This window comes from Mytilus galloprovincialis, chromosome 10 (genome assembly GCF_965363235.1).
Source record: "Mytilus galloprovincialis chromosome 10, xbMytGall1.hap1.1, whole genome shotgun sequence".
Taxonomy (NCBI): Eukaryota; Metazoa; Mollusca; class Bivalvia; order Mytilida; family Mytilidae; genus Mytilus; species Mytilus galloprovincialis.
The window spans coordinates 59,377,101-59,404,698 of NC_134847.1; the positions used below are offsets into that span (position 1 = coordinate 59,377,101).

Consider the following 27,598-nt stretch of genomic DNA (forward strand, 5'->3'; position numbering starts at 1 on the left):
AAAAGAATATGATCTGTGCATAAGTTTATGGAAGTGAAATAACCTTTTATCATCAGAATGAGTTCACCACTATCAAGTTTGAAGAAATCACACAAACAGTCTTTACTACCAGGGTGAGTTATTCAACTTAAAGTCATTCTCAATATTTCATTTCAGCCTGTTCACCCACGCCCATAATCTCAGAACAGGCACTGTATTTCATATACATGTTACGTTGATGTGTATATATATACATTGTATCTGAGACTACTATGTGTTATAGTTGTCTCAGATTGTATGTAAACAGAAGTTGCAGCTAACTATAATGTAATTTTTGTGTGTTAATATGTATATGTGCTATTTTTTTTAAAGAGTTATGCCCCTTGGAAATATTAGATTTAAGGAAAATGGCCTATTTGGCACTCTCAGGTTAAATTCTTGTCTGATTTTTTTATATACATGTAACTTACACTATACAGTTACATGGATATTAAAAATTAGACCAAGGTTACAATGTAATTATGTACATGTACATGTATGATAACATCATTTTTGAAAGAGTTATTCCCCTTAGAAAAAATTATAAATTTATGGAACAATTCTTACCAAATTTTATAAATTATACAGTAGTGTATAACAAAGAACCCCCCAAAAAGAGTTTTCTTGTTATTGACTCTGTACCTTAGATATATAAAATATGTGCAACACATTGGACATTGGAACTCGTTTCTTTTATTAAATGTTATAAACCTTTGTAAGTACAATGTATTTGCAACCTGAATGAAGACAAGTACAACTTTTTTTTTGTAGACTAGTTTTTGTAAAATTTAACATTTATTACCAATTGTATAAGTCTGTGGCTATTTATAGGAGATTGGACCAAATGGAACACAGCCTTACAGATAGGTAAGAGTGTTTGAGGTTGGAGAAACAATGTTTCACATGTAGTGGTCTGTGTCCCACATTGTACTGTTTTTTGTTTTCGTGTTTAATGTGCCATCTATCCTAAATGACTTGACACATACATTGTACCATTTTTACATTTACATGTGCATGTATCCCAGTAACATATAAGTGTCTGTCCTTTATCCCTGCACGAAAAATACACATCTATTTTAGTATATATGCATATGTACACATGGTTACCATATGAACTTCTTACATGTACAGTAAACTTTTTAAAGATTGAATTATGTACACATTTGGAAATTTATTATATGAACCTAGTTATACATGTAGGTCACTTTCTGAACATATATTTGACTGTCACTGTGCATTTTCATTAGTGTGAGCTCAAGGTCACTGTGAAGTTAAGTTTTGGATTATTATATTCATGTTGATTGACAAAAATTACACACAAAAGCAGCATATTGTGGACAAAATCAAACTATTGTGAGATGAACATACACTGATTTGTTCAAAACAGATTTTTAATCTGATGATTTACAAAGTAAGTCTATAGGAAACATGTCACCCTACCTAGACCAGGACAATGTCAATTTTTGGGCCCATTTATAGCTTGTCGCTCATTGTGAGCCAAGGCTCCTTGTTGGAGGCCTTTAAAATAAGGGTTTACTTTTACAAATTGTGACTTGGATAGAGAGTTGTCTCATTGGCACTTATACCACATCTTCTTATACATGTATCTACTCCATGCTCACTCTTCTTTGCTGTTATCATCACTAAGTTCAGTCTGCATGGAAGCTATAATGTGACCTTCATATTGTGGTGCTTATATCAAGATAGCTAAATTTAAGGTTTTAATAAAGCAGTTTTAGTTTACACCATACCTGATCTGACATCCTTTCAGCCACCACAAATAGTTTAGGCTCATTGAATTTGTTCATGAAACAAACATGTGACTATTGATATTCACTGTGTTTCTTACCAATCTATTGATTTGCAACTGAGTTAAACACAACTGTTTCTCATAAACATTTTTTAACCTTTGCACATTCAGGAGCCTGGAATTTAGAAGTTTTCTTTGGTTCATGTTTGTTATATTTGTTTTTCATTAATTGACTTGCTATATGTTTATTTAGAAGATGATGTTGAAAATTAAAAAAAAAAAGAAAATCAAGTACATTTGTGTGAACATTGTATACAGAAGAAAAATTTAAAAGCAAAAACAAACAAACAATTACTGAAACATGTAACTTAGTTTAATCAAACATAAACAAAAAGTTGTATAATATAAGATTCAAATAAGATTTTAAAAGCTGTACAGTGACAATTATTTTTTTTAGATTTTATTTGTTTATCTTAAATAAATTTAGGTCTTCAAAAAGTCGAAAATTAGATGATGGTAAAAAGGGTAAAAAGTCAAGGTAAGAATCATGCCGGATATAAGCAATGGCGTACATATATGTGAATACATGTACTATCCAATGAATGTGCACTGCTTACATTGAAATAAGACATGTTTTAGCACAATAGGGAATGAGATATTTAGCACTACTGTTTTCTATAATTCATTATTTCACTGAATAGGACACTGATTGAACTGAAAAGAAGGGTGCTCACAAAACTATCAGTTTCAAGATAGAATCTTAGAATTTTGTCTGAAGTTGAAGAACTCAATTCTAAATATTAAAAACAGACTGGCATCTTTCTATATAAGTTAGCTGTAAAGCTAACATACTAAAGACCAATTGTAAATTCCCCTTTATTGTCTTTCACCCGCTAACACACGAAAAGCACAAACCAACTAAATTTTTAGGTAGGAACTTACATGTTTGTTGTGAACGTCAACATCATTTGTGGTGATCTGATACATGTATTTTTCTACTAATACTAACATCATTCTTAGTCTGAGACTGGTAGATCATGTTTGAAAATAACTGTAGATGGTTATGATTGTAGATGATAAATACATACTTCTTTGAGAATGGTAAAGATACAGTGCTGTGGTTCATTTATTTTCATGTACATAATGGTATACTGAAATTCAAGGAATGAGGAAAACTTACATATTTGTGGATATTTTATTTCATGGTTTTGCTAATAAATGGCATACAAGTCCAAAAAAATTATAGTTCTTTGAACTCCATAGTGTACTTGTACTGCATATTTGTGGATATTTGATTTTGTGGTTTTGCAAATGTATGTACATAATACTGTAGAATTTTTTTAATTCAATGAACTTTTGAAATCATGGTTTACCTGTACTCATGAAACCCATGAAAATAATGGTATCCAATGAATAAAGAAGAATCCACAGTATTCCTTTTCTCCTGTTTTCTGTTTAAGCAGAATTTTCTATGAAATAAAAGACCAGCAATCCAAGGCCACATGTTAAGTTAATGTTATCACGTGAAGACACAAGTCTTGTTAAAGACTGTGTGTTGACAAGTAGATATTTTATGTTTTTCTTTGTTTGCATTGCTGTCACATCCCTTTTATTGGTATCTTACCATATGAAAAACAGTAGCTTTAATTATTTAACCCTCTGTGATCAATTCCATGAATGGGTCATGTATATACATGATTTTAAAGAGTTTTGTTTCCTGTTTTTGTTGCAATTTTGTAATTTGATGAAAAAAAGATTGGGATAAACAACATTTTTTTAATTTACTTCCCCTTATTCATTCCAGCTGAGTAATTCTATCAACTATTGATGTATGTAATATTCTAATTGATGTTGGTTGAACTACTGATATCTGTTTGATTATTCTAATTGATTTTGGTTGTTCTACTGGTATCTGTTAGATTACTAGTATTCTAATTGATGTTGGCTGAACTACAGGTATCTGTTAAATATTTTATTTGATATTGGTTGAACTACAGGTATCTGTTGAATATTTTAATTGCTGTTGGTTGAACTACAGGTATCTGTTAAATATTTTAATTGATGTTGGTTGAACTACAGGTATCTGTTGAATATTTTAATTGCTGTTGGTTGAACTACAGGTATCTGTTAAATATTTTAATTGATGTTGGTTGAACTACAGGTATCTGTAATATTCTGAATGATGTTGGTTGAAAAGTAGACACAGAATGGAGATATTAATTCTCTCTGGCTTGCAATGTCTTCTTTAATTTGAGTTTCAGGAAAGGTTAATGAACTTCATCCTGTTGAAATAAAACTATTTAAATGTTTTTCTCTGTATATCCTGTCTTTAATCTAGGTTTTTATGGAATAGAAAAGAAAGATCAATAGTCATAAAAATTTAATTTGTTTTTGTGTTGGTGCTCAGGTCTATTTCTCAAAATGCAATTAGATCACAAATAAAAAGAATGCATTATAAACTGAATCTGGAAACTTAACAAAATGTATGATAAAAAGGGTATAAACCATTGTTATTCTTTCACAATTTGTAGCTCTCTAGTCACCCGATCTTAATGTAACAGGAAAAGTATTTATAAAACTATTTAGAACATGAAATTACATTTTCAAGTCAATTTGTGTTTTTACAAACTACTGGATAAAAATCACTTTTGAACAAATGGTATTTGTGTCCTTTATTAATATATACAGGTATATATATATTTGTAGGTATTTGAATATAAATGAATAAACAGCACTACAAAGAAATATCTTGTTGTTTACCATTATCAAAGGAACCATTGTCAAAACAAATAAAACTAGAAGATTTCTTGATCAGCTTAGGAGAACTATTTACGTTGTCATTGAAAAATTCTTGAAACAAAAAATCGTTATGGCCTTTTTTTTTTTTTTTTTCTTACAAGTAAAATGAAGATGAAAGCCTGTTAACAATTTTGAAAAAATATTAGACAACTGATCAATATAATATCTGATAGTAAAAGTAAGATAAAGGACAGTTTTCTGGTGTGTAATAATGTAAATATACAAAGGGATTATGAAAATGTACCTGAGAGAAAGTAAACCTGTGGAAAGAATTTTTTTTTATCAGATATTAAATATTTGCATTTTACATATACAATGTACCGGGTACATGTAAATAGAATTTTTTTTATGAGATATTTGTATGTGTGTTTTAAACTGTATAAGCAGCAAAGTATATGTATAATAAACTTTGTTTTCTATTTAAAAGCAATGATACATTTATACAAACCAGTGATATATTTTATTTTATAGAAAATCTTGTTTTTTCTTGAAATTGTTTTTTCCAGCTACCATTTGATTTTTATGGGGCTGGGGGGTTAGGATGGAAAATTTTGTCCTGCATTTTTTTTTTCTGTTGTCATCTCTGTCCTGCCTTTATATTTTTCACTCCAAAAGGTCCTGACATTTATTAGTCTATCCTGACTTTTTTACATAAATTGTCATCCAATTTTCAAACATCATTCTAGCCCCCCTCCCCATAAAACTCAAATGGTACATGTAGACTATAATCTATAAAACGAATTATACAGAACTTCTGAGGTCATAAGTTTACACAAAACCTTTTTATTTGAAATATATATATTAAATTTTGTACTTATTTGTTTTATTTATTTCAGGTCAAGGTCACTACCATTCAGGCATCCAGAATATTCAGGTAATTTTTAAAGAAAAACAATTTCTATCCACAATTGGCCATCAAATTATTTCAATGTTTGAACCCCAAAATGAAAATAATTTTATGCTATTGGTTGAATTCCAATTGTTTAGGATGTTGTAAGTAAATCAAATATTTTGGTATTAGGCTTGTTAAAATTTTATCCAGAATTCATCAGATTCCGAAAAGACGAATTTATATTATATTTTAAAAAAACAGATCAGACGAACCAGTTCAAGCAAATCTATAACAAAAAGAAAAGTTTAAAAAAAGTTACAACTACATGTATTTCAAAGTTGGTAATAAAAAGTTTTTTTGAATAGATATCTTTGTCTCCTGCATACTAATGGTCAAATCAGTTAATATTCACAACAATTTGGTGCCATAATATGACTTTTCTAACCTTTCCCAAACACCATTTTATAATTGTTAGAAACTGATAGACTTTATAGCAAACACTCTCTAAACAGAACTCAACCCTTTTTAAAAGTAACTTTTAGTTACAATGAAAATTCTTTAATATTACTGTAAATCGAACAAGGTTTTCTGCTCTTTGGTCGGGTTGTTGTCTCATTGACACATTCCCCATTTCCATTCTCAATTTTAGGTCTGATTCTCAGATACAATTATGTCAATAAGCAACTATGGAGCATGGAATGATTGTAATGTACATTTGTCTGCATGCATCCATCTGAACTTGACCTCATAATGTCCTCATTTGTATGGATCATTGGTGATGTTACGTTTATGAGATATCTGTAGTAAAACCTTGATGTTTCAACATGAATTCAATCATGATCAGTAAAGCAGGCAATATTCATTTCAGTATATGCACTCTTGTAACATAATATAAAGAATTTTAAAAAAGTACGATAAACAGATCATTTAGTTTTCTGCGTGTAGAATTTTTGTGAAATAAATATATATAAAAGTATTTTTTACCCATTATTCTCTATTCATTTACCCCCCATCCACACCCTTATTGATTTGTACTAGGAAAAGCTTCAGATTTCTTCACTTTGGTGGCCTTAATATCAAATCAAATCTTTTAAATTCATTAATGAAAGATTTTTATAATCATTGATTGATTTCTGGAGCATGTAAAGACACATTGGTTTTAAACAATATTTTAATCTTTAAATCATTTGTTTGTATACATATCTCATCAGTGTACTTTAAAAGGAGCTAAACATGTCTGTAATAAACTTATACCAGAGATTAATATGTTAATTAAGTTTAAGGCCTGCTGAATGTAGACATGTTTTGGGTATTACATGATTTTGTCTTATACATACACCTTCTATTGAATTTTTATCCGGAAGTACTTTTGAAAATGGATACCAAATTTAATATGCAAACTGCACCTGGAGACGTGAAATGTTAAAGATAAAACAAATATCAATTATATTAAAATCTCAGCAGCACTATGTGTGACCTGAAACCTACATTTTTTATAATTGGCCTTATTTAAATATATAACAAGATTTGCTTCACTGAGGTTCATGGTAGAACTGCATAATCAATATTTATCATAATTAAAATTAGTACCTTTTCAGAGTACAGACCATTTAGAAAAACATGTTATTATAATTATCTAAAGAAGTTTTAGATAGTAAAAGTCAAAGTAAACATGTAGGAACTTTTATTAATATAAAGTATATGGCAGAATGTGTTAGATATCATTGATTGTAAATTGAATTTTATCAAGGATATGAGCAGTTGTTTGATAAAGAAATGTGCATGTATCACAGCATAGGATACAATCGAAAGTGTATAGATGGAATTATTAGATCCTTTTATTGGATTTTATTATTGGGGATGAATATAAATTGATTTTCCTTATGGAATGATATTGACAGGTGGATATATATATATTATTTGCAAGATTTGATAAATTCTTTTGACCATGGCTTGGATGCTGGACAGGTGGAAATATTTTGAGTCAAGTAAGTTATTGAATTTGTTGTTGCAATTGCTTGATAAAAATGCATTTGATTTTAAATGTGATTGTCAAAAAAAGGGGAGGGGGTTCCAACCCCCTGAACCCACTGTAATGATTATCAGCAGAAAGATATTGCTGACATGTTGGCTTTTTAATGACCAAAACTTTTTTTTGTCAACTATAAATTGTCAAATAGTTGATTTTTGATTTTTATGCCCCACCTACGATAGTAGAGGGGCATTATGTTTTCTGGTCTGTGGCTCCGTTCGTCCGTCCGTCCGTCTGTCTGTGGTTCTGTTCGTCCGTCCAGGTTAAAGTTTTTGGTCAAGGTAGTTTTTGATGAAGCTGAAGTCCAATCAACTTGAAAGTTAGTACACTTGTTGCTTATGAGATGATCTTTCTAATTTTTAAGCCAAATTAGACTTTTGACCCCAATTTCATGGTCCACTGAACATAGAAAATGAAAGTGGGAGTTTCAGGTTAAAGTTTTTGGTCAAGGTAGTTTTTGATGAAGCTGAAGTCCAATCAACTTGAAACTTAGTACACTTGTTGCTTATGATATGATCTTTCTAATTTTAATGCCAAATTACATAATTACCCAATTTCACTGTCCATGGAACATGGAAAAGGATAGTGCGAGTGGGGCATCCATGTACTTTGGACACATTCTTGTTTAAAATGTAATAACATGTATATTACAATTACCTTTCTTTTGTTTTACAGAGGATGAAAGTAGACTACTGGAAGAAATTACTACTAATATGGCTACAGCGAGGATGAAAATACGAGATCCATTTATTGGAGGTCTTCCAAAACTAGATACCACACGGGGTCTATTGTCCAATCAGAATACTCCTAGAATGTCTAATACATCATCATTAGGTAGGGTATTTATGAGTTACTGATGGTTTACAGGTTAGAAGGTGTGAACCCTTGTTGAATCTTTTACTTTGTTGTGTTGAATTTAAAATAAAAGAGAAAAATTAAATGAATAATATTTAAAAGGGTTAATATAAGTGGGTGGTTATTTTGCTTTTGGTTATAGATTTATGCACAGTTTTGAGTTTTGTTGGAAAGAGGAAAATTTGTTTGAAAAGTTGCAATTATTAATATTATATAACCTAAGTGACATATACACACAATTTTTTTCGCAATGGTGATGGAAATGTTGTGTATGTAATGTTGTTGTGTATGATAACTGTTGTAGAAAGACCACCCAGTACCTCTTCCTACGATCGTAACACCTATGATCGTAACACCTATGATTTCCACAATCACAATACTTTTCTGACAGGTAAGTCAGGCTTGCTTCAGCACTGATATGTATGCAGCATAACCAATTTTAGCTGTGGAACTGTATAGTCCTCAGGTCCTAATGATATTTTTTATGCTTTGTGGACTGGTTCCGCAGCTAAACCAATATCTAACAAGTATATATCATATATTTATATTCCTCTTAATCAAACTTTATGAACTCAAAAACTTTATTTCTCAGTCTTTCCTTTTCATTGTTAAACTAGTAGCCCCAATGCCATGACAGTTACTAATTTGAAAACAACAAATATATGTTTACTATGATTATCTTATATTGATAATTAAAGACAATATCAGACAACTTAAATGTGGTCCTACCATGCATTTTTGAGGAAAAAATGGGGAGGGGGACAGATTTTTATGATTCCTCTTTATTTATATCATCACATTTCCTACCAGGTTCTTTAGAAAAAAAATCAAGAATTACAAATTTACATCAAATAAGTTGTGTTAGTCTATTATGTCATAACAAATGATAAACAATTATTTGCACAACACCCTGTAATATCTTGTACTTCAATATGTTGACTTATAGATATAAAGTTTGTAGTGTTTTGCCACTTTTTAAGCTATTTCTTGTTTGACTGCTATATTTCCACAGAATCAATTATTTTTTTATAAAATTTAAGAAATTAACATTTATTTTAAGGTCTATTTTTATTCTGGTTTATACTGTAGCAAATATTAGATACATCAGTGACAAATGATGGCATTATCTTTGTATGAATCATACATTGTGTTTGTATCTAGATATTTCAGTTTAAGAGAACATTATCATGTCCATAACTACCTAGCCTGTTCATAAATTGAAGAAAAGAGTATTTTATTGATCAATAGAAACTGTATGACATATCAAAATTATTCTGCTTGTTAATATGCATACTTAATATAAATAGTGACATTTTCACTAGCCTTTAGCCAAAAGTTACAATTCACCCCTCCTCTCCAGAGAGGGAAGGGCTGTATCATAACTCTTGGTTAACTGTTAAACAAAGATGAAATGTATTTAGTGCTTTTGCTTGAATTGATAATACAAGAAATTACTTCGAAATAGAAAGTATTTCTTTATACATAGCCTAATATTAATGTCTATGTTTAGTGACTAAATATTAGTTACACAGTGTGCAATTGTCCGAATACAAGAATTTATCGGGTCAATAAAATTCATATCGGGTGAGGCAAAGCCAAACCTGATATACATTTTATTGACTAGATAAATTTTGCATTAGCACAATTGAACGTGTGAAACGAATTTATCCTGATTTTGTTATATTACATATTAATATTGGAAAAAATATCAACCAAATATATTTTACATATTTAATCTTAAACTGTGAAAAAATAAAAATATTAGGACAATAAAGCAACTCAAATTTTTTTTTTTTATTAGGTCAATGGTATGAGGGAGATAATTCCAATTGATGTAATAAAAAATTGTACTGAAATTTATTAGGACATTATCAGCCAATCAAATTGCGAGAAATTACTCTAAATCAGGATAATGTTCTTTGCTTGTGTTTTATATAGAATGTGTGGCTTTTCTACTCTTTATACATTAATTTATATAAATCATACATTATATATGCATTTTTACTGTCACCTTTATCTTTCTGAATTAATCAAAAAACTAGTTTTGGTCCTCAAACTTATTAACTCAGATTTTATCATATGGATAAAAACAATTAAAAAATGTTGATTTTATTCAAAAACAAACGAAAAGCTTGAAACCAACCATCTATTATTAACTTGCATTTGAAAAAATATGATCTTCACTACATCTTGTTTTTGTTATATTCAATAATTGATTGTAAGAAGTATGTTGAAATTTATGATTTTCAATCACTGTTTATATATGACTGCCAATAAATTTTGCATTTATAGATAAATGTGTTGTAAGTTATAAACGCTTTCGATAATGGAAAATTGTAAAATTAAATGTTTATTTCGCCTGTTATATAACAATGTTTTGGCAAGATGTGTAATGTATGTAATAATATTTTATTAGCTCACCTGGCCCGAAGGGCCAAGTGAGCTTTTCCCATCACTTGGCGTCCGTCGTCCGTCGTCGTTAACTTTTACAAAAATCTTCTCCTCTGAAACTACTAGGCCAAATTAAACCAAACTTGGCCACAATCATCATTGGGGTATCTAGTTTAAAAAATGTGTGGCGTGACCCGGCCAACCAACCAAGATGGCCGCCATGACTAAAAATAGAACATAGGGGTAAAATGCAGTTTTTGGCTTATAACTCAAAAACCAAAGCATTTAGAGCAAATCTGACTGGAGTAAAATCGTTTATCAGGTCAAGATCTATCTGCCCTCAAATTTTCAAATGAATCCGACAACCCGTTATTGGGTTGCTGCCCCTGAACTGGTAATTTTAGGGAATTTTTGCTGTTTTTGGCTATTATCTTGAATATTATTATAGATAGAGATAAACTGAACAGCAATAATGTTCAGCAAAGTAAGATTTACAAATAAGTAAACATGACCAAAATGGTCAGTTGACCCCTTTAGGAGTTATTGACCTTTATAGTCAATTTTTAACCATTTTTCGTAAATCTTAGTAATCTTTTACAAAAATCTTCTTCTCTGAAACTACTGGTCCAAATTAATCCAAACTTGGCCACAATCATCTTTGGGATATGTAGTTTAAAAAATGTGTGGCGTGACCTGGCCAACCAACCAAGATGGCCGCCATGGCTAAAAATAGAACATAGGGGTAAAATGCAGTTTTTGGCTTATAACTCAAAAACCAAGTCATTTAGAGCAAATCTGACATGCGGTAAAAGTGTTTATCAGGTCAAGATCTATCTGTCCTGAAATTTTCAGATGAATCGGACAACCTGTTGTTGGGTTGCTGCCCCTGAATTGGTAATTTTAAGGAAATTTTGCTGTTTTTGGTTATTATCTTGAATATTATTATAGATAAAGATAAACTGTAAACAGCAATAATGTTCAGCTTTACAAATAAGTCAGCATGACCAAAATGGTCAGTTGACCCCTGAAGGAGTTATTGCCCTTTATAGTCAATTTTTAACCATTTTTTTGTAAATCTTAGTAATCTTTTACAAAAATCTTCTTCTCTTAAACTACTGGGCCAAATTAAACCAAACTTGGCCACAATCATCATTAGGGTAACTTGTTTAAAAAATGTGTGGCGTGACCTGGCCAATCAACCAAAATGGCTGCCACGGCTAATAATAGAACATAGGGGTAAAATGCAGTTTTTGGCTTATAACTCAAAAACGAAGCATAAAGAGAAAATCTGACAGGGTTTAATTGTTTATCAGGTCAAGATCTATCTGCCCTGATGTTTTCACATGGATCGGACAACCCGTTGTTAGGTTACTGTCCTGAATTGGTAATTTTAAGGAAATTTTGTCGTTTTTTGTTATCTTGAATATTATTATAGATAGAGATAAACTGTATGCAGCAATAACGTTCAGCAAAATAAGATCTACAAATAAGTTTGCATGACCAAAATAGTCAATTGACCCCTTAAGGAGTTATTGCCCTTTATAGTTAATTTTTAACATTTCATAAATTTTTGTAAATTTTTAGAAAATATTTTCCACTGTAATTACTGGGCCAAGTTCATTATAGATAGAGATAATTGTAGCAACAAGAATGTTCAGTAAAGTAAGATCTACAAACACATCACTATCACCAAAACACAATTATGTCATGAATTTATCCGTGTCCATTGTTTAATATACACAAGACCAAGGTGAGCGACACAGGCTCTTTAGAGCCTCTAGTTTTTCTGGTGTTACAGTTACAAATTTATAAGCATTTTATTTATTTTATGGTATATTGCTCTCTTTTACAGCTCCAAGTGATCATGACTTAATGTCAGCCATGATGAGTAAAATTACAGCATTAGAAACAAGAGTTGTTTCACAAGGCAAAGAAATATCAGAAAAAGTAGGTTAATATAATGGTTTTAGTACAATTTTATTGACTTAATTAAGTATATGTAATAGAGGCAGCAACCTTACAACACACAAAAAAAACCAACGTATTTAGAGGTCAATTTATGGATTTCAACCATTGACAAGTGTGTGTCTTTCACCGTAAATCATTCCAAGTTTAAACAAATGAAAATATTTAAGATATTACCAAGGATCTGCCAATAAAACCATTTTTTCCTATAAAAGAAAAGAAATACTAATATAAAATTAAGACAATTACTGAGGAGCTACAAAGAAAACTTTCAATAAAAATGTAAGAAATTTCACATTCTTATTGGAAAAATATTAACATGTATGAATGTATAAGGAATGGCTGTAATATTTTTTCTGACTATGAAGAAATAACATCAAAAATGTGGGGCACACCGAATAACCTGGGCAACAAGACGGTTGATTTTTCATCAAATCGAGAAAAAAAACTAGTGAAACTAATCAATTTCTTTGTTCCAGGACAAAAGAATCAAAATTCTTGAAGAGAAACTTCAGATTGTGCAGTCTTCTAAAGTACCAGGTGAGACTTACAGATTATTGTTGGTCATCTCAACGAGATTGATTATCTCCGTTGAGCCGGTACAGAGAAAGTGAGATAAGCTCTCGAGTTGAGATGACCTGATAATTTGTTTATCGCTATTTTACCTATGACAATGATGTTAATTCATTATTGTTAACAGCATGTTTGCCCTTTAGCAATAATTTTTCATATCACTATACTGTGCTGGGGTAGGAAATTATCAGTAAGTATGATCAAATTTTGTAAAATAGCGATAATACAAGATTTTAGAAGTTGAACAAATATTTATAAATAGTGGTGTTATGTATAGGTAGACATCTAACAGCCTCATAAGCTGTAAGACAAGCTAGAAATGTCAGTAATAAATAAATAACAGTTGAAGCAAACTTTCATGTAATAATCAAAGTTTTCAGTTCTGTTTAATCTTATTTGGAGCTGTTTTCTAAAATTTCTAATGTCCAAAACAAAATTGCTTCAATCCGAAAAAGGCAGTGTAAGGGAAAACACTGGAAACAAACAACTTCATCTGAGCAATATTCATTTTCAAACCTAACAACTGTTTCAATAACTATAGCTTAAATTCTAATTAAAATTACAAACTGCAAGAAAAATTTGTCCACATATTCCTGACTTTTGTTGTTAAAGGTTGATGAAAGACAAATGACAAGTCGTAAACTTAACCCTTTATATATATGTACTATACTTTCATAGTTTAATTTTGAAATGTTGTTTTTTTGCAGAAGACACGGATAGTAAGACACAGGCATTGGAAAGGAAATGTTTGTTGCTACAACAGAATGTCCATGAAATGGAGGTTAGTCTGATGAATTCATGACCACTGTGTGTCTTATGCACTTTGGAAAGTAGTTTTTAATGAAAAATACACTTTTATATGTAGCTATATAGTTAAGAAGCACATTCCCTCATAATTTTATACTAGATAAAAGCAGCAGAATGTACTTGTGTGGTTATTTTGGTAATTTTGCTTTTACCGATATCGTTATAACCACCACTCAAAGTAAGTGGTTTGAAGGAATCAGCCTGTCATCTGAAACAAACTTTTTTTGTCGTTTTTAAATTTAGACGTTTCAGATTTGCAGAATTTGTCTTCAGTGGTTATTGCCGAAACTGTGCCATCTGACCTCTAAAAATTTGTAACTTTTCAGTTTGAAATCTCTTGGAACATCTCCCCCATTAACTTCTTTGTTCATTGTAAGATTCTGCCATGAAGATGCAACTATATTCATTGACAAATGCCAGAGTTATGCCTCTTTGAACTAAGAAACTATCTATACTATTAAGTATGATCTCATCCTACATGTTTCATCAAATTTTCATGAAACTTCATGTTTTGTTAGATCCTTACAGGAGTATGTGCATAAAAGTATATGTTTGCTATGATGGCCCATTGACAAATCCTACAGTTATGCCCCTTTTTAAAGAGAAATTATTATACTTACAGTGAAAGCATGGGGAATTTGTCCCGCACCATAGACAGTTTAAGCTCATTTGTAAAAACAAACAAAAAATGACAAATAACCAGGACTCATTTAAATTTCTTGAAAACTGATGAGAAATGTATGATTAAAAATAAACAAAATATGGAGAGGTTAGCAATGTGCACATGACTAAAGTTAATATTACTTTCACTTACTGTGGATTCATTATTAATTGTGGAATATCAATTTTCTGGAATTTTGTGGGTAGAAATGAACCACAAAATGAAATACATTTTTAACAAAAGTCAATTGTTCTATAGTATTTTATGCAGACCATAATCTGAGCTAAAAATATCGACAGCAAAATAAAAATGATTCAAAGTATTTAACTGCAATTACTGTGGTTAAGTTTCATTTAAAAAAAGATAATTTCAATCATCAAAAACAAAAAAGCATACACACTATCACAAGACACAATATGTAAAGATATTTATTAGAAAAATTTACCAGGGTTTATGTTATTTTCAATTGTGTTTGTTTGCAGACATTTTTAGCCGATTATGGAATGGTTTGGATTGGTGAAAAGAGTGATCCTCACTCAGATGTTTACAATGATGAAGAGTTGTCCGATGGTAGTAGTGAGGAGTTATGGAGACCAGGTATGTTTGTTTAACCAGTTTAGATAAGCTGCATGTTGAAGACTATACTTTGATCTCGAATGGTTTACTTTTCTAAATTGTGACTTGGATGGAGAGTTATCTCATTGGAACTCATACCTCATCTTCTTACATCTATTATATGCCAATGTTAATATTGGATATGGGCATATCCAGCAGTAAATGTACACACAGGTTCCTTCAATGTTAATCTGATCAAAATAAAAAAATTCAAACTTTTATAGCTGACTATGCGATTTTACCCATAGTTGAAGGTCGTACAATAACCGATAGGATTTAACTTCTAAGTCATTTGGTCTTTTGTGGAGAGTTGTCTCATTTGAAATGATATCACAACTTTTTTTATATCAAATAGTTGTTTCTACATTTTTTCAAATTATTTTGAAATTTTTCTATCGGAAAAAATAGTCAGAAATAATGCTGTAGTTAAACCTATAAACAAAGTTGGTAGATTTGTCATAAATGCTTTTAACTAGGGATTATCAAATATGATTGACATATAGTAAAATTAATTTATTTCAGAATCTTCCCTTGCTGGTGATGATGACCCTCCACCATCCCCATCGATAGACTATGATAAAATATTAGAAAATATCAAAGACCTCAATGTTTTAGCTGGCGACGGTATTTCCAGAATACAACATACAACTGATGGTGCTAGACTAAAGGTGAAATTGATTACCCAGTGTTATCCTTTTATAAAGCAATTAATATTTCATATTTTATTTATAAAATGTTATACAATACAGCATTTATCAAATAAACAAAAAGTAATTAGGCAAACCAAGTGTAGGGGTGAACTTTTGTGTAATTTGTGAGAAATACCCCATTATTGAGATAATTATAATCTAATACAAAAAACTTTTGTTAGACTGAATCATTAGCTCTCATTTCAATTAAACTTGTTTTCTGCAGTAAAGTGCTAAATATGTGACTTGATTTGAAAGTAGAATGGAATCAGACCAAGGTACATAATTCACCATTTCACTATTCTGGTAAATTTTTTAAAAGTTTACACAAACGTGTTGTGATTGCTTACATCAAACTAAATCTATGGAAACTTAACCAATTGCTTGACATTATCTTAATTTTGGGGTATGAAAAATGAGAACTTCCTATAGTCCTTTAGATTCTTATGATAACTGACTGCAGCTAAAATAGGATGTTTCACTTAGGAAGGAGGGATAGAGTTTACAAGTCAATTTCAGTGAGGCAAAACCAGACTAAAAGGCTATTTACAACAGGGCAAAATCTAGCATACAATTCATTAATCGTAGATATGAAAGTGGAAAGTTCAAGAAGCGCTGAAAACTAAAGCTTTGGTTATATGAACTCTCATGGACAAAGTCACATGTAATTGACTAATAAATTTTGTAGAAATTTTATGCAGTTGATCCATTTGTTTTGAAGATTGAATGATTTTCTGCTTTAAATTTCAAACTATTTTTTATTAACAGATGCCTGACCCAGTTGATTTAGCTTTGTATGCAAATGGTATAATGATGTATAGTGGTCCATTCCGTCCCTTCAGTGACCCACCAACACAGCATTTACTAAAAGACATATTGGATGGGTATTTCCCATCTGAGTTACAAACAAGATATCCAAGTGGTATTCCTTTTGTAGTGAGTATAGTTTGTTAACAAATTTAATGTTTTATTATTTGTATGATGATATTTGTGTAAGTTTGTATATTATACTTTAAAGAGATACCAATATGGCTTTGATCTTTGTGAAATGTAGTCTTATCTACTGTTGAAAATTGTTAATTATTTCCATTTTGTTCACAACTTTGGCTTTCTTAACAACAAAAAAACTTGCAAAATTTGACATTTTCTACTGTTTAAAGGAACAAACTGATTGTTGAATATAACGGTATTTATGAAGATAGCTATTGAACTATATTTGGATATCAATACTGAGCTATTATTTATACTTTTTTTATTTAAAATTCTTAATTTCAGGTAAAACTTTTCACTCTTAAATTCTATATTTAAGTTGTCGTATTCCCAGTGTGCATTAAGGTGCCAATGGCTAAGATTTAAGTGACAATATAATCATTTATTTTGTTTTTTTAGGTAAAAGATTTTCGACATACACATTTTGAGATAAAGAAACCCTTGAAAGCATTTAAAGGTGTTGGACAAACTCTAGGTGGAGGTATTCAACCATCAAGACTAGTAGCTTCCACACTGAACAAAACTACACAGAAATCTGATACACATGAGAACCCAGAACACCCTATTAGTGTTTCAGTAACCAACAAACGACCAGGTACGAAATATAAAAATGGTTTAATTTTATCAGTTACCAGTAATGAATAGTGACTACTAATTTTTATGCCCCATTTATGGGCATTATGTTTTCTGGTCTGTGCGTCCATTCTTCCGTTCATCTGTCCGTCTGTCCCGCTTCAGGTTAAAGTTTTTGGTCAAGGTAGTTTTTAATGAAGTTGAAGTTCAATCCACTTGAAACTTAGTACACATGATACCTATGATATGATGTTTCTAATTTTAATGCCAAATTAGAGTTAATACCCTATTTTTATGGTCCACTGAAGATAGAAAATGATAGTGCGGATAGGGCATCCGTGTACTATGGACACATCTATGTTTATACTTCTTTTAAATTGCAATATTTATATTCCCAGCTTACGGTAGACTCTTAGTAGATCTAAAGAAGCATTATGTTTTTTTGAAAGATGGGTTTCGTCTGTATCAATTTAAAGTTTTTGTTTGAGGAAGCTACGTGGTCACATCAACTTTTAACCTTGTACACATAATCATTATGAATGTGTATAACATATATGCAAATTATTGTTTTTAAGATTTCATGGTTCATTGAACATTGAAATACGATTGTGCAAAGGGCACATATTTACATATTTTTACTGATATTCTGTTCTGATGTTGAAGTACAATTTTGTGAATTTTTTTACCAATAAACATCTTTGCTGAAATAGTTTAGATAGAAATTATCTTCATGTAAATCCACATAGTCTAATCAATGCTGCAATATTATTATTTTCTAAGTGAATTGATAATAAACAATAATTTCATAATCAGGAAGTAAGATAGTTCTAATACTGTAGATTCATTTATTTTTGTTGGTACCAATTTTCGTGGTTTGAGGAAAACTTGCATATTTGTGGATATTTAATTTTGTTATGACGGAAAAGTCTGCATTCATTCCTTTAGAAAATTTTGAATTCATTGAACATTTAAATTCTTGTTCCCCTGTATCCACAAAACCCACTAAAATTGTTATCCAACGAATATTAATAAATCCACAGTAATAAATACATCTAATATATGGTACATTCATACAAAAAATTATCTCAAGAAGCCAAAATCAATTGAAAGTAAAATATTTGTGCTGTCTTGCTGTTTTACATGGTCTGTTGTTATAAACAGATCTAAATAGTTATAACAATATACAGGTGAAAGACAGATCTTTGTAACTACATGGGCCACTCTCTTTGCAGTGTTTATAACATAACAAATTTTTTACGACTAATAAAAAAAACCATCTTCAGTATTTTCTTTATTTTATGAAAAAAATAATATTGTAATATGCATATTTTTATTTTTAGGTAAAACCTTGACGAAAGACCAATTTTTAAACAAATTACCACAATCTGTTGTTAAAGGTGGAAAGATTGTAGATATTAGAAACACACTGAATGAACATCTAAGTGTAAGTCAATTATTATTAAGAGCATTGAATTTTTATGCCCCACCTACGATAGTAGAGTGGCATTATGTTTTCTGGTCTGTTCAGGTTTGAGTTTTTGGTCAAGGTAGTTTTTGATGAAGTTAAAGTCCAATCAACTTGAAACTAAGTACACATGTTCCCTATGATATAGGCTTTCTAATTTAAATGCCAAATAAGATTTTTTATCCCAATTTCACGGTCAACTGAACATAGAAAATGATAGTGTGATTGGGGCATCTGTGTACTGTGGACACATTCTTGTTATCCCCAGTTGAACACAGATCATTGCATTGGGAAATTCTGGTGTCCTTCCATCTGTCCCATATTGTTAGTATTTTAAGGCCGACAAAACTCATAAGTTTTCAATAGAATTTTATGTCCAAGGTTAACGTTCATCAACATATTAGAAAAAATATCTGCAGGGATCAAATATCTTTTGGGAGTTATACCTCTTGAAATGAAATACTAATTGTAAAATCAACTTTTCAAACTACAGTTTATTCAAATTAATGTTTAAAGTTAACATCAGAAATATCTTGGATAAGTTTTAATATTCATCTTGATCAAGAATTATTTAAAGATGTTGCGCCACTTTGAAATGTAAACAGTTTGGCAAATCAAGATGCAAGGAGCTTTAGCTGTCATATTCATTACCTACAGATAGGACACCATATCTAATTAACCCATGATATGACCTCTGAGGACTGCTGATGATCATTTGACCTTATATAAACACCAATATAAACAGACCCATGAAATAGTATTTGATGAATTTTCTTGGTCTGTTTGAATTCAAGTCATAGATTAAAAGAATATGTCATCATCTTATAACCTGTTTAAAAACAATTTATTTTACCTGTTTATTTTAGGATAAGACAAAGAGTGAGAAACCAGTTGTAACAGTCGTAGAAACAGAAACAGTTAATGAATTAAAGAAAAGGTTAGTACAATAAGGTCAAACAAAACAAGAAAAGCAGGTGATTTATCATGTTATCTATTACTTGCATAAAGAGATATTATTCCTGTCATATCACTTGATATGAACTTGTTATTTAATTAAAAAAATAATAATAAAATTTGCCGATGGTGTGTTATTATATCAAAATAAAATAACTTGATTGATATAAATTAATATCTAATTCTCACTCTTTATGAAACCTATAATTTCTTACCATAAATTGAGTCTATAATAAATATAATGTTTTTAATGAACATGCATACACATCTATTTGTTAATGTTAATCCACTGCTAATTAAAATGAGTTCTTTCATTTATCTATATATAAAAATGTGGCGAGATTGTGGAACAAAGGTAAATCACAATAGTAGGTATCTGAAAACTGATGAATATATTTTTTTACCAGGTTAGAACTTGAAGAGTCAGTCAGACCATCAACCCCAAGGAATATAACAACACTGAGAATTAAATCAGAAACAGGCAATCAGACATATATCTTAAAGATGAAGTTTAATGAAACTGTAGGTGATCTGAGGAAATATTTAAATCTACAAAGGTATGATTGAAAGTAAATTATAGATAATTAACATGGTATTAAATATGTGGTGGATTTGTACCAGTTTTACATTTAAACTTTACTAGAATTAGACTAAAATAGGACTAGTGTTCATTCTTATGCTGTACTGGTACACCATTGTCCCAGGTTAGGGAGATGATTGGGATCCTACCAACATGTTTAACCCCACTTCATTCTGTATGTATGTGTTTGTCCCAAAGTCAGGACAATCGACTTCAAACTTAGTATACATGTTCCCTATGATATGATCTTTTTAATTTTAATGCCAAATTAGAGGGTTTACCCCAATTTCACGGTCCACTGAACATAGAAAATGATAGTGCGAGTGGGGCATTCGTGTACTGGGGACACATTCTTGTTTATATATATCATAGAAACATTATTGAACTCATGGCCTTTTCATGAAAAACTGAGTATTTATTCAATGATACAATTATGAATCTGATTAGGTAAGATACAGGCAATCTACTAAACCATTTTCTTCTTGGATGAGCTTATCTGTACAAGAATATTGATAGATATAGTCTGTCTACCAAACCCCTCTTTTATTGAGCTTTTTACATGTACATTACTACAACAAATTTAATATCTGCACTTATATTTCAATTTTCACTTAAATGTACTTTCCATTCATATCTAAATATGAATCCCTGATTACTTATAGAAATCAATATCACATTTTACAATGAATTTTTATTTTAAATTGAGAGAAAGACTTGTATTGTAATTTTGTCCCTTCAGCAACATGAGTTTTTTAGAGTGTTAGCGTATCACTTTTTGATACATAGTTTGTATGTAGTATTGGAAAAGCTATCTACACATCATATCTATTAAGTTCATAAGCATCAAATGCATATTATTTTATTTACATACTTTCCATTTCAGATCACCAGCAGAATCAGACTTCAATATAGTTTCTGCCTACCCAAATAAAACACATACTGATGATACAAAGACATTAGAAGCTAGTGGACTTGTACCTAATGCAGTTCTACATCTTCGACAAAAGAAGGGGTCATTTTCATAACATCATCTTTGAACACCTAGAAATAAACCAAATAGCCTCATGGCTTATACTGTCTTACATTCCATTCTATGAAGAAGGAAACTAGATTGAGTTGACATTAGGGTTACATTTTATAGGGTTTAGATACTCTGACACAACATGACATGAGCTTGTCTCTACATGTATCCATAATACTGTCATGTTTTGGAAAAAATCTGTTTTACGTTATTTAACCATTTTGTTTTTAAATCATTTGCTAAAACACAAGTAACTGATCTTACTGACTTTTCATCAATATTGCTTTTAGTACTGTATAGGGAAATGTTTTTTTCCTTTTATATAATCAAGAAAATATAATTCACAGAATTTATGCATGAATCTCAAATTCTGGATTTTTGTAGAGAAGTTTGGCAGTATGAGATATTGTCAAAATTGATGACTAGAATTTTTATGTTTGCCATGTTTTTGTCTTATATTTTGTTTAATTATTTTTATTTTTATTATCCAATATGCATGAAGTCTAGGTCTGAAGACATAAGCAACCAGAATCAATCTAAAAGTTTGAAGAAAATTACTGAGGTTTTTTTTAACAGAAGCTTACATATGACAGCTGAGGTTTTTTGTGTGTGTACATACAGATGTAGATTGAGGCATTTTCTGTCACAAATTTAGTTCATAGTGTCATATACTGAGTTTTCTTCAGATTGTTAGCAGAGCAGAAAAAGGAATCTGTAATAGTGAAACCTCAAATTTCCCCAAAAAATGGAAGTGTTAATTTTAAATGCAATTTCAGAAATATTGTTTATTTATTCATTTTCTTATTGCATTGTGATGTTGTCAAAAGATATTGTAATAAACCATGAATATTACAGTTAAGATGATGGAATTATTGTAACCAATCAATTAAATGGGCATTTCAAAGAATTATTGGGCTACATCCTTGGTGAGATTTTTGGCAGCTTAAGAATATTATCAAAATTCAGTTTTGCTCAAATATATATTTTTAAAAGTTGTAGTATGTTAACCTTTCATAGAAATTTATGATTAGTTATTACTTTTACTTGAATATTACATTTTTGTGGGGATCTGTATTTAAAAGCATGTTATATAATTTGTCATTCTAAAATAATGTAGGACTTGAATCACCAGATTATAGATATTTTGTTGTACCTCATCAGGGCGAGATTCAATTTGTTTCAACTAATTTATCTCAAACTTTATATTGGTGTTGGGATTTCTCAAAGTAATTCTCTATGTAATTTAAGTTTTTAAGAGTTATTGGACTTTAACCATCAAATTTAAGACATATACAAAAGGATATCCTCATGCAAATTGTTTTGCAGAACCAGTTTAACTGACTTCTGTTTTTATTAATTATTAAATGTACCATTAAATTGATATAACAATTCCAATATCCAGATGCATATTTGAATACTGGTGCAGCTTTTTATTGTTGTTTGTATGAGGTTATAAGACTAACTCCATGTTGTTGCATTTTATCAACGTGAAATATGATATATCCATTTTTTCAAAAATACCGTAGTTAAATATGCATACCATAATTAATATACAGAAGCAATCTGGTACTTAGAGACAAATCTTAGTAGACATTTATCTGTTGGAAATAGATTATAGAAGGACAACATTTTATTAACTGGTCTTCCTAAAATGTGATTTTAGTCAACAAAAAGAGATTGTTAATGACATTATTTAAATGCTTATCACATGTGTTTTGTTTTTTATGCTCCATTTATGGGCATTATGTTTGGTCTGTGTGTCCGTTTGTTCGTCCCTTCGTGGGTCCCACTTCAGGTTAAAGTTTTTGATGAAGTTGAAGTCCTATTAACTTGAAACTTAGTTCACATGTTCCTTGTGATATGATCTTTCTAATGTTAATGCCAAACAAGAGTTTTGACCCCAATTTAATGGTCCACTGAATAATTATATTGCCATTGGGGCATCTGTGTACTATGGACACATTCTTGATCTTTATCCATTTCTTCCTTCATTCCAATAGATGTTTATTTTTTTTATTTCCAAAAAGATAACAGATTTTATTCAATGGTAAGATGAATAGTCATTTTAAAACATCTTCTGTATTTTATTGATTTGTCTTTTGTTTTATTGGTGTGGATGGATATGTTAAAACATGCAAGTTTATAATGTTTTTATGTCTGAGTACCGGTATATTTTTATGATTATTATATGTAACTTTTTTTTCATGATATTTGCTTTATTTATTTTTAGCATTTATTATGAAAATTCTAGTCGTCATCTGCAATGAACATACAAGCACTGGTCACTTTATATGTTTTATTATGTTATTCTTCACATAGGAGGTAACTCCTGCATTCATGGCACAATTTGTGATAAGATTATATTGTAAAAATGCTTACAACAATGAAAAAACTTAAGGAGATTTTTGAATTAACAAAAATGTCTATTATTATTTTAAAGGACAAACAATGTATTTTGTGATAATTTATTGAAATATTTGACATTATTTTATCAAAAATAAAATATGATATTTAGCTTCTTTTTTTTCTATTATGTTCCATGGAAATATAATCTATGTTATTACATTTTTTCCTCTTTGGCAATTTCATTCTATTTTAAATTGTCTTTAATACCAATTCTTTATTCTAACAAGCATTTAATCAAGCTAGACTTTGATATCACTCTGCTGTCTAACAGCTAGGTCCATTTCAGACTGCCGTTTTTAAGCCATCTTAGCAAACTCATACTAAACTATATGTTGAACTACTGTCACACAGGTTAAAAATATCAAGTTGATTTTTTTTTTGTCTAGTAGCTGTGACTACCCGCCCTAGGGAAAGTGATCTGGAAGTGTTACCTAACTACCAAAAAGCTTAATATTTTGGAAGGTAGAAGACCTAATTCCTTCATACTTTGTATAGATGCCTTATGTATTAAGTTTTCGATTGTCATTCACCTAATTTTCATGGTTCAGGGACTATTTGAAAAAAAGTTTAGAATTTTAGTATTCTTAATTTCTTTCTTATTATGAGTAAAAGAATAACTATATATGGTATGTGTGTACCTTGCAAGGTCCTCATGTCTGTCACAGTTTTCATTTGACCTCAATCTCATTTGGGGGATCAGTGAACAAGGTTAAGTTTTCCTGATCAAGTCCATATCTCTGATACTATAAGCAATAGGTCTAATATATGTGGTATATCAAATGATTGCATGTAAGGTGTACATGTGCAACTGGCAGGTGCTATGTGACCTTGACCTCATTTTCATGGTTCTGTGGTTTTAGTTTAGATTTGATTTTAGGTCTGTTTTTCTAATGCTGTGCAATAGGTCAACTATATTTAGTGTATGAAAATATCTTATGATTTACATGTCAGTCTGGCATGTTTCATTTGACCGTAACCTCATTTTTACGGACTTTGCTCAATGTTAAGTTCTTTGGTCCGATTAGGCCAATTAAAATTAATTGATAGATTTTCATCCCCGCCCGCCCCTCTGAAATCATCCCGCCCAGATTTTTTTTATTTTAAAAAATATACGATTTCCTGATTTTGTTAATTTCTGTTACCGATAATATAAACATCAATGATTTTGTTTCTTTCAAAACTTCCTGTTTTAATTTTCGTTTTTCGTATTTCTTCGAGTAATTTAGAATAACTCTACAGATCTATGATGACAAAAACATCTACCGAGAATAGAGATTGATTACGGGAAGGGCATAAAATATTAGGGTTACAATTAATACGCTGTTCCAAGAATGCAAATCGCTGCGGCATGACACAAATTTCTATGATTAGAAAACCATGGAAATTATTATTGATACTGTAAAATGTCAATGACTTTGTGTCGGGAATTTTGGACTGTGAATGATATCCCAAGCTCAAGAATTGTGGAACACGTTGGTACAAAAATGACTGGATTAAACAATTGACACAAGCTCAAACTTGTTAGATTTTTGAGATATATTGAGTTCAAAAAGTCGGCAAACATACATTTTGTAGATTTATCCATGGCTATTCTTTTTTTGTCGAGAAACAGCAAACAACCTCTGCCCCAATACATGTAGAACAGTGTTTGCCAATCAGAGATATTAATTTGAAAATTTGAAAAATTATGTACGATTCGTTGTACATGTATATACATGCTAGAAGCTTATACTCTTGCATATATGAAAGAAACGTCACAAGATGGTTTGATATGAAATAAAAAATTAAAAATAAAATCCTCCCTCCCGCCCCATTTTTTTCAAAAATTTGGATGAAAATCTACTTATTAAATTGAGTTGGCCTTATCTTATATTATAAGCAATGAGTCAACTATATTTGGTGTATGGAATGATTGTAAGGTGTACATGTCTGTCTGGCAATTGCCATCTGACCATGACATATTGTTCATTGGTCAATCTTTATATTTCCTGGTTTGTTTGTTTCTTAGAAACTATATGCAATAGGTCAATTATATCTAAAGCATGTAATGATTATAAGGTGTGCATATCTGTCTGGCAGGATTCATCCTACCTTGACCTTATTTTCATGGTCTAATGATCAATGATAAATTTTCTTGGTTAAGTTTGTTTCTTAGATATTTTGTGCAATAGGTCAACTAATAGTATATTTAAAGCATATTTGGTGTATGGAATGATTCTAAGGTGTACATGTTTTTCCAGTTTGGTCTATCCGACTTTGGCCTCTTTCTTGGATCATGTTAAGTTTGTGTGGTAGTAAAGCTTCATATTTAGATTTATCAATTAAAATCAATGGAAAGTACAGAAGGCAAGACATATCAGTGTGCACTCTTGTTCGTCTTTAGCTTAATTTAATTAAAATGGCATTTAAATAAATAATGGAAAGTTTTTATTATGTGTTCTTTCAGTTGTCTTAAGAAACGATTCCTTTTTTAATATAAATTTGCAAATAGGTTTGTTGAGCCCACAACAGTAAGGGACATTAAGTCAATCAGCCTGTACATCTGTGTCTGACTGTTAGTTTATTCATCCTACCCATATCAGGTTAAATTTATGGTCAAAGAAGATCACCATCAAGTTGTGGTCACATCAACTTGAAACTTGGTGCACATATTCATTAGGTAAACTTTCAAAATTAAACGCAAAATAAGGGTATTAACGCTGATTTCATAGTTCTTGAACATAGAAATATTGTGTGAGTGAAGGGTTTACATTTGAATGGATCAGTCAATTAAAGTGATCCATGTTGTAATGAATGGAAATATAACAAATGTAATAAACAATAAAATATTTTGACAGTTTTAATGAAAACAATGCTTCTATCAAAACAATAATTTAGTCAGCAATAACAAACAAGATCTAATAGCTTTCTAATACTGAAAAATATCACAGAAACTGCTATAAATAACATGAAATGTTCACCATACATTAAATAATGAGAGACACATACTAAAGCAGACACTGCTATAAATGAAATTAATGGTTAACCATACATTAAATAATTAGAGACACATACTAAAGAAGACACTGCTATAAATGACATGAATGGTTCACCATGCATTAAATAATGAGAGAGTAATATAAATAACATGAACGGTTCTCCACACAATAAATAGCAAAAGACTCATACTTAAGCAGACAGCACTTTTAATGACATTCATTGTTCTCAAAAATGGATAAAATTAACAAATAGAAACGGAAAAATGTTATCAACAATGTAAGACAATTCTTCAACCTCTTAAAAGAGGAAAGTTTTATAAGAGTTATCTGCCATTGGGAACAGTATAAACATATCTTTCAAAAAGAGAATCTGAGTAGTTTACTTTTCAAAATCTTTAACAATATCAACAACAACTTTAAAATTTAGAAATTATTGCATGAAATGCGACTGGGTTATTATCGCAATAATTCAAACTCGCATTTTGAAAAATTTTATATGAATTGAACAAGATTAAAAATTAAAATTGCAATTTAGTCTAAAATGACAAAATCGCAATAATAAATGCACACAATAATTTCTAAATATACAGTAACTCAAAATTGGTCCAATAATGTTTCAAAGCACAAAAATTCTTAAGATGGTT

The 27,598-nt window shown here is 30.3% G+C and overlaps 1 protein-coding gene across 6 annotated transcripts; it reads left to right on the top strand.

Moving 5' to 3' along the window:
• On the top strand, positions 1 to 24,085 carry LOC143047987 (UBX domain-containing protein 11-like). 6 transcript variants are annotated; one of them, XM_076221374.1, is made up of 17 exons: positions 1 to 113; positions 850 to 885; positions 2,256 to 2,306; positions 5,404 to 5,441; positions 8,107 to 8,265; positions 8,591 to 8,677; positions 12,530 to 12,624; positions 13,122 to 13,182; positions 13,923 to 13,996; positions 15,166 to 15,280; positions 15,821 to 15,966; positions 16,756 to 16,923; positions 17,377 to 17,572; positions 18,891 to 18,994; positions 19,882 to 19,952; positions 20,377 to 20,526; positions 21,433 to 24,085. In XM_076221374.1, exons 1-17 carry the CDS (start codon positions 58 to 60, stop codon positions 21,572 to 21,574), a joined length of 1,749 nt encoding a protein of 582 aa, XP_076077489.1. In that variant the 5' UTR covers positions 1 to 57; the 3' UTR covers positions 21,575 to 24,085. The 6 variants fall into 6 exon arrangements, with proteins under 6 accessions (XP_076077489.1, XP_076077493.1, XP_076077491.1 ...); XM_076221378.1 differs by lacking the exon at positions 8,591 to 8,677; XM_076221376.1 differs by lacking the exon at positions 2,256 to 2,306.
• Positions 24,086 to 27,598: the final 3,513 nt, after the last annotated feature.

Excerpts from the sequence above, each read along its gene's own strand:
- LOC143047987 (XM_076221374.1), top strand. The coding sequence starts at position 58 with ATGAGTTCACCACTATCAAGTTTGAAGAAATCACACAAACAGTCTTTA. Across the intron at positions 886-2,255 it reads GAACACAGCCTTACAGATAG|GTCTTCAAAAAGTCGAAAAT; the intron begins GTAAGAGTGTTT and ends AAATAAATTTAG. Across the intron at positions 2,307-5,403 it reads AAAAAGGGTAAAAAGTCAAG|GTCAAGGTCACTACCATTCA; the intron begins GTAAGAATCATG and ends TATTTATTTCAG.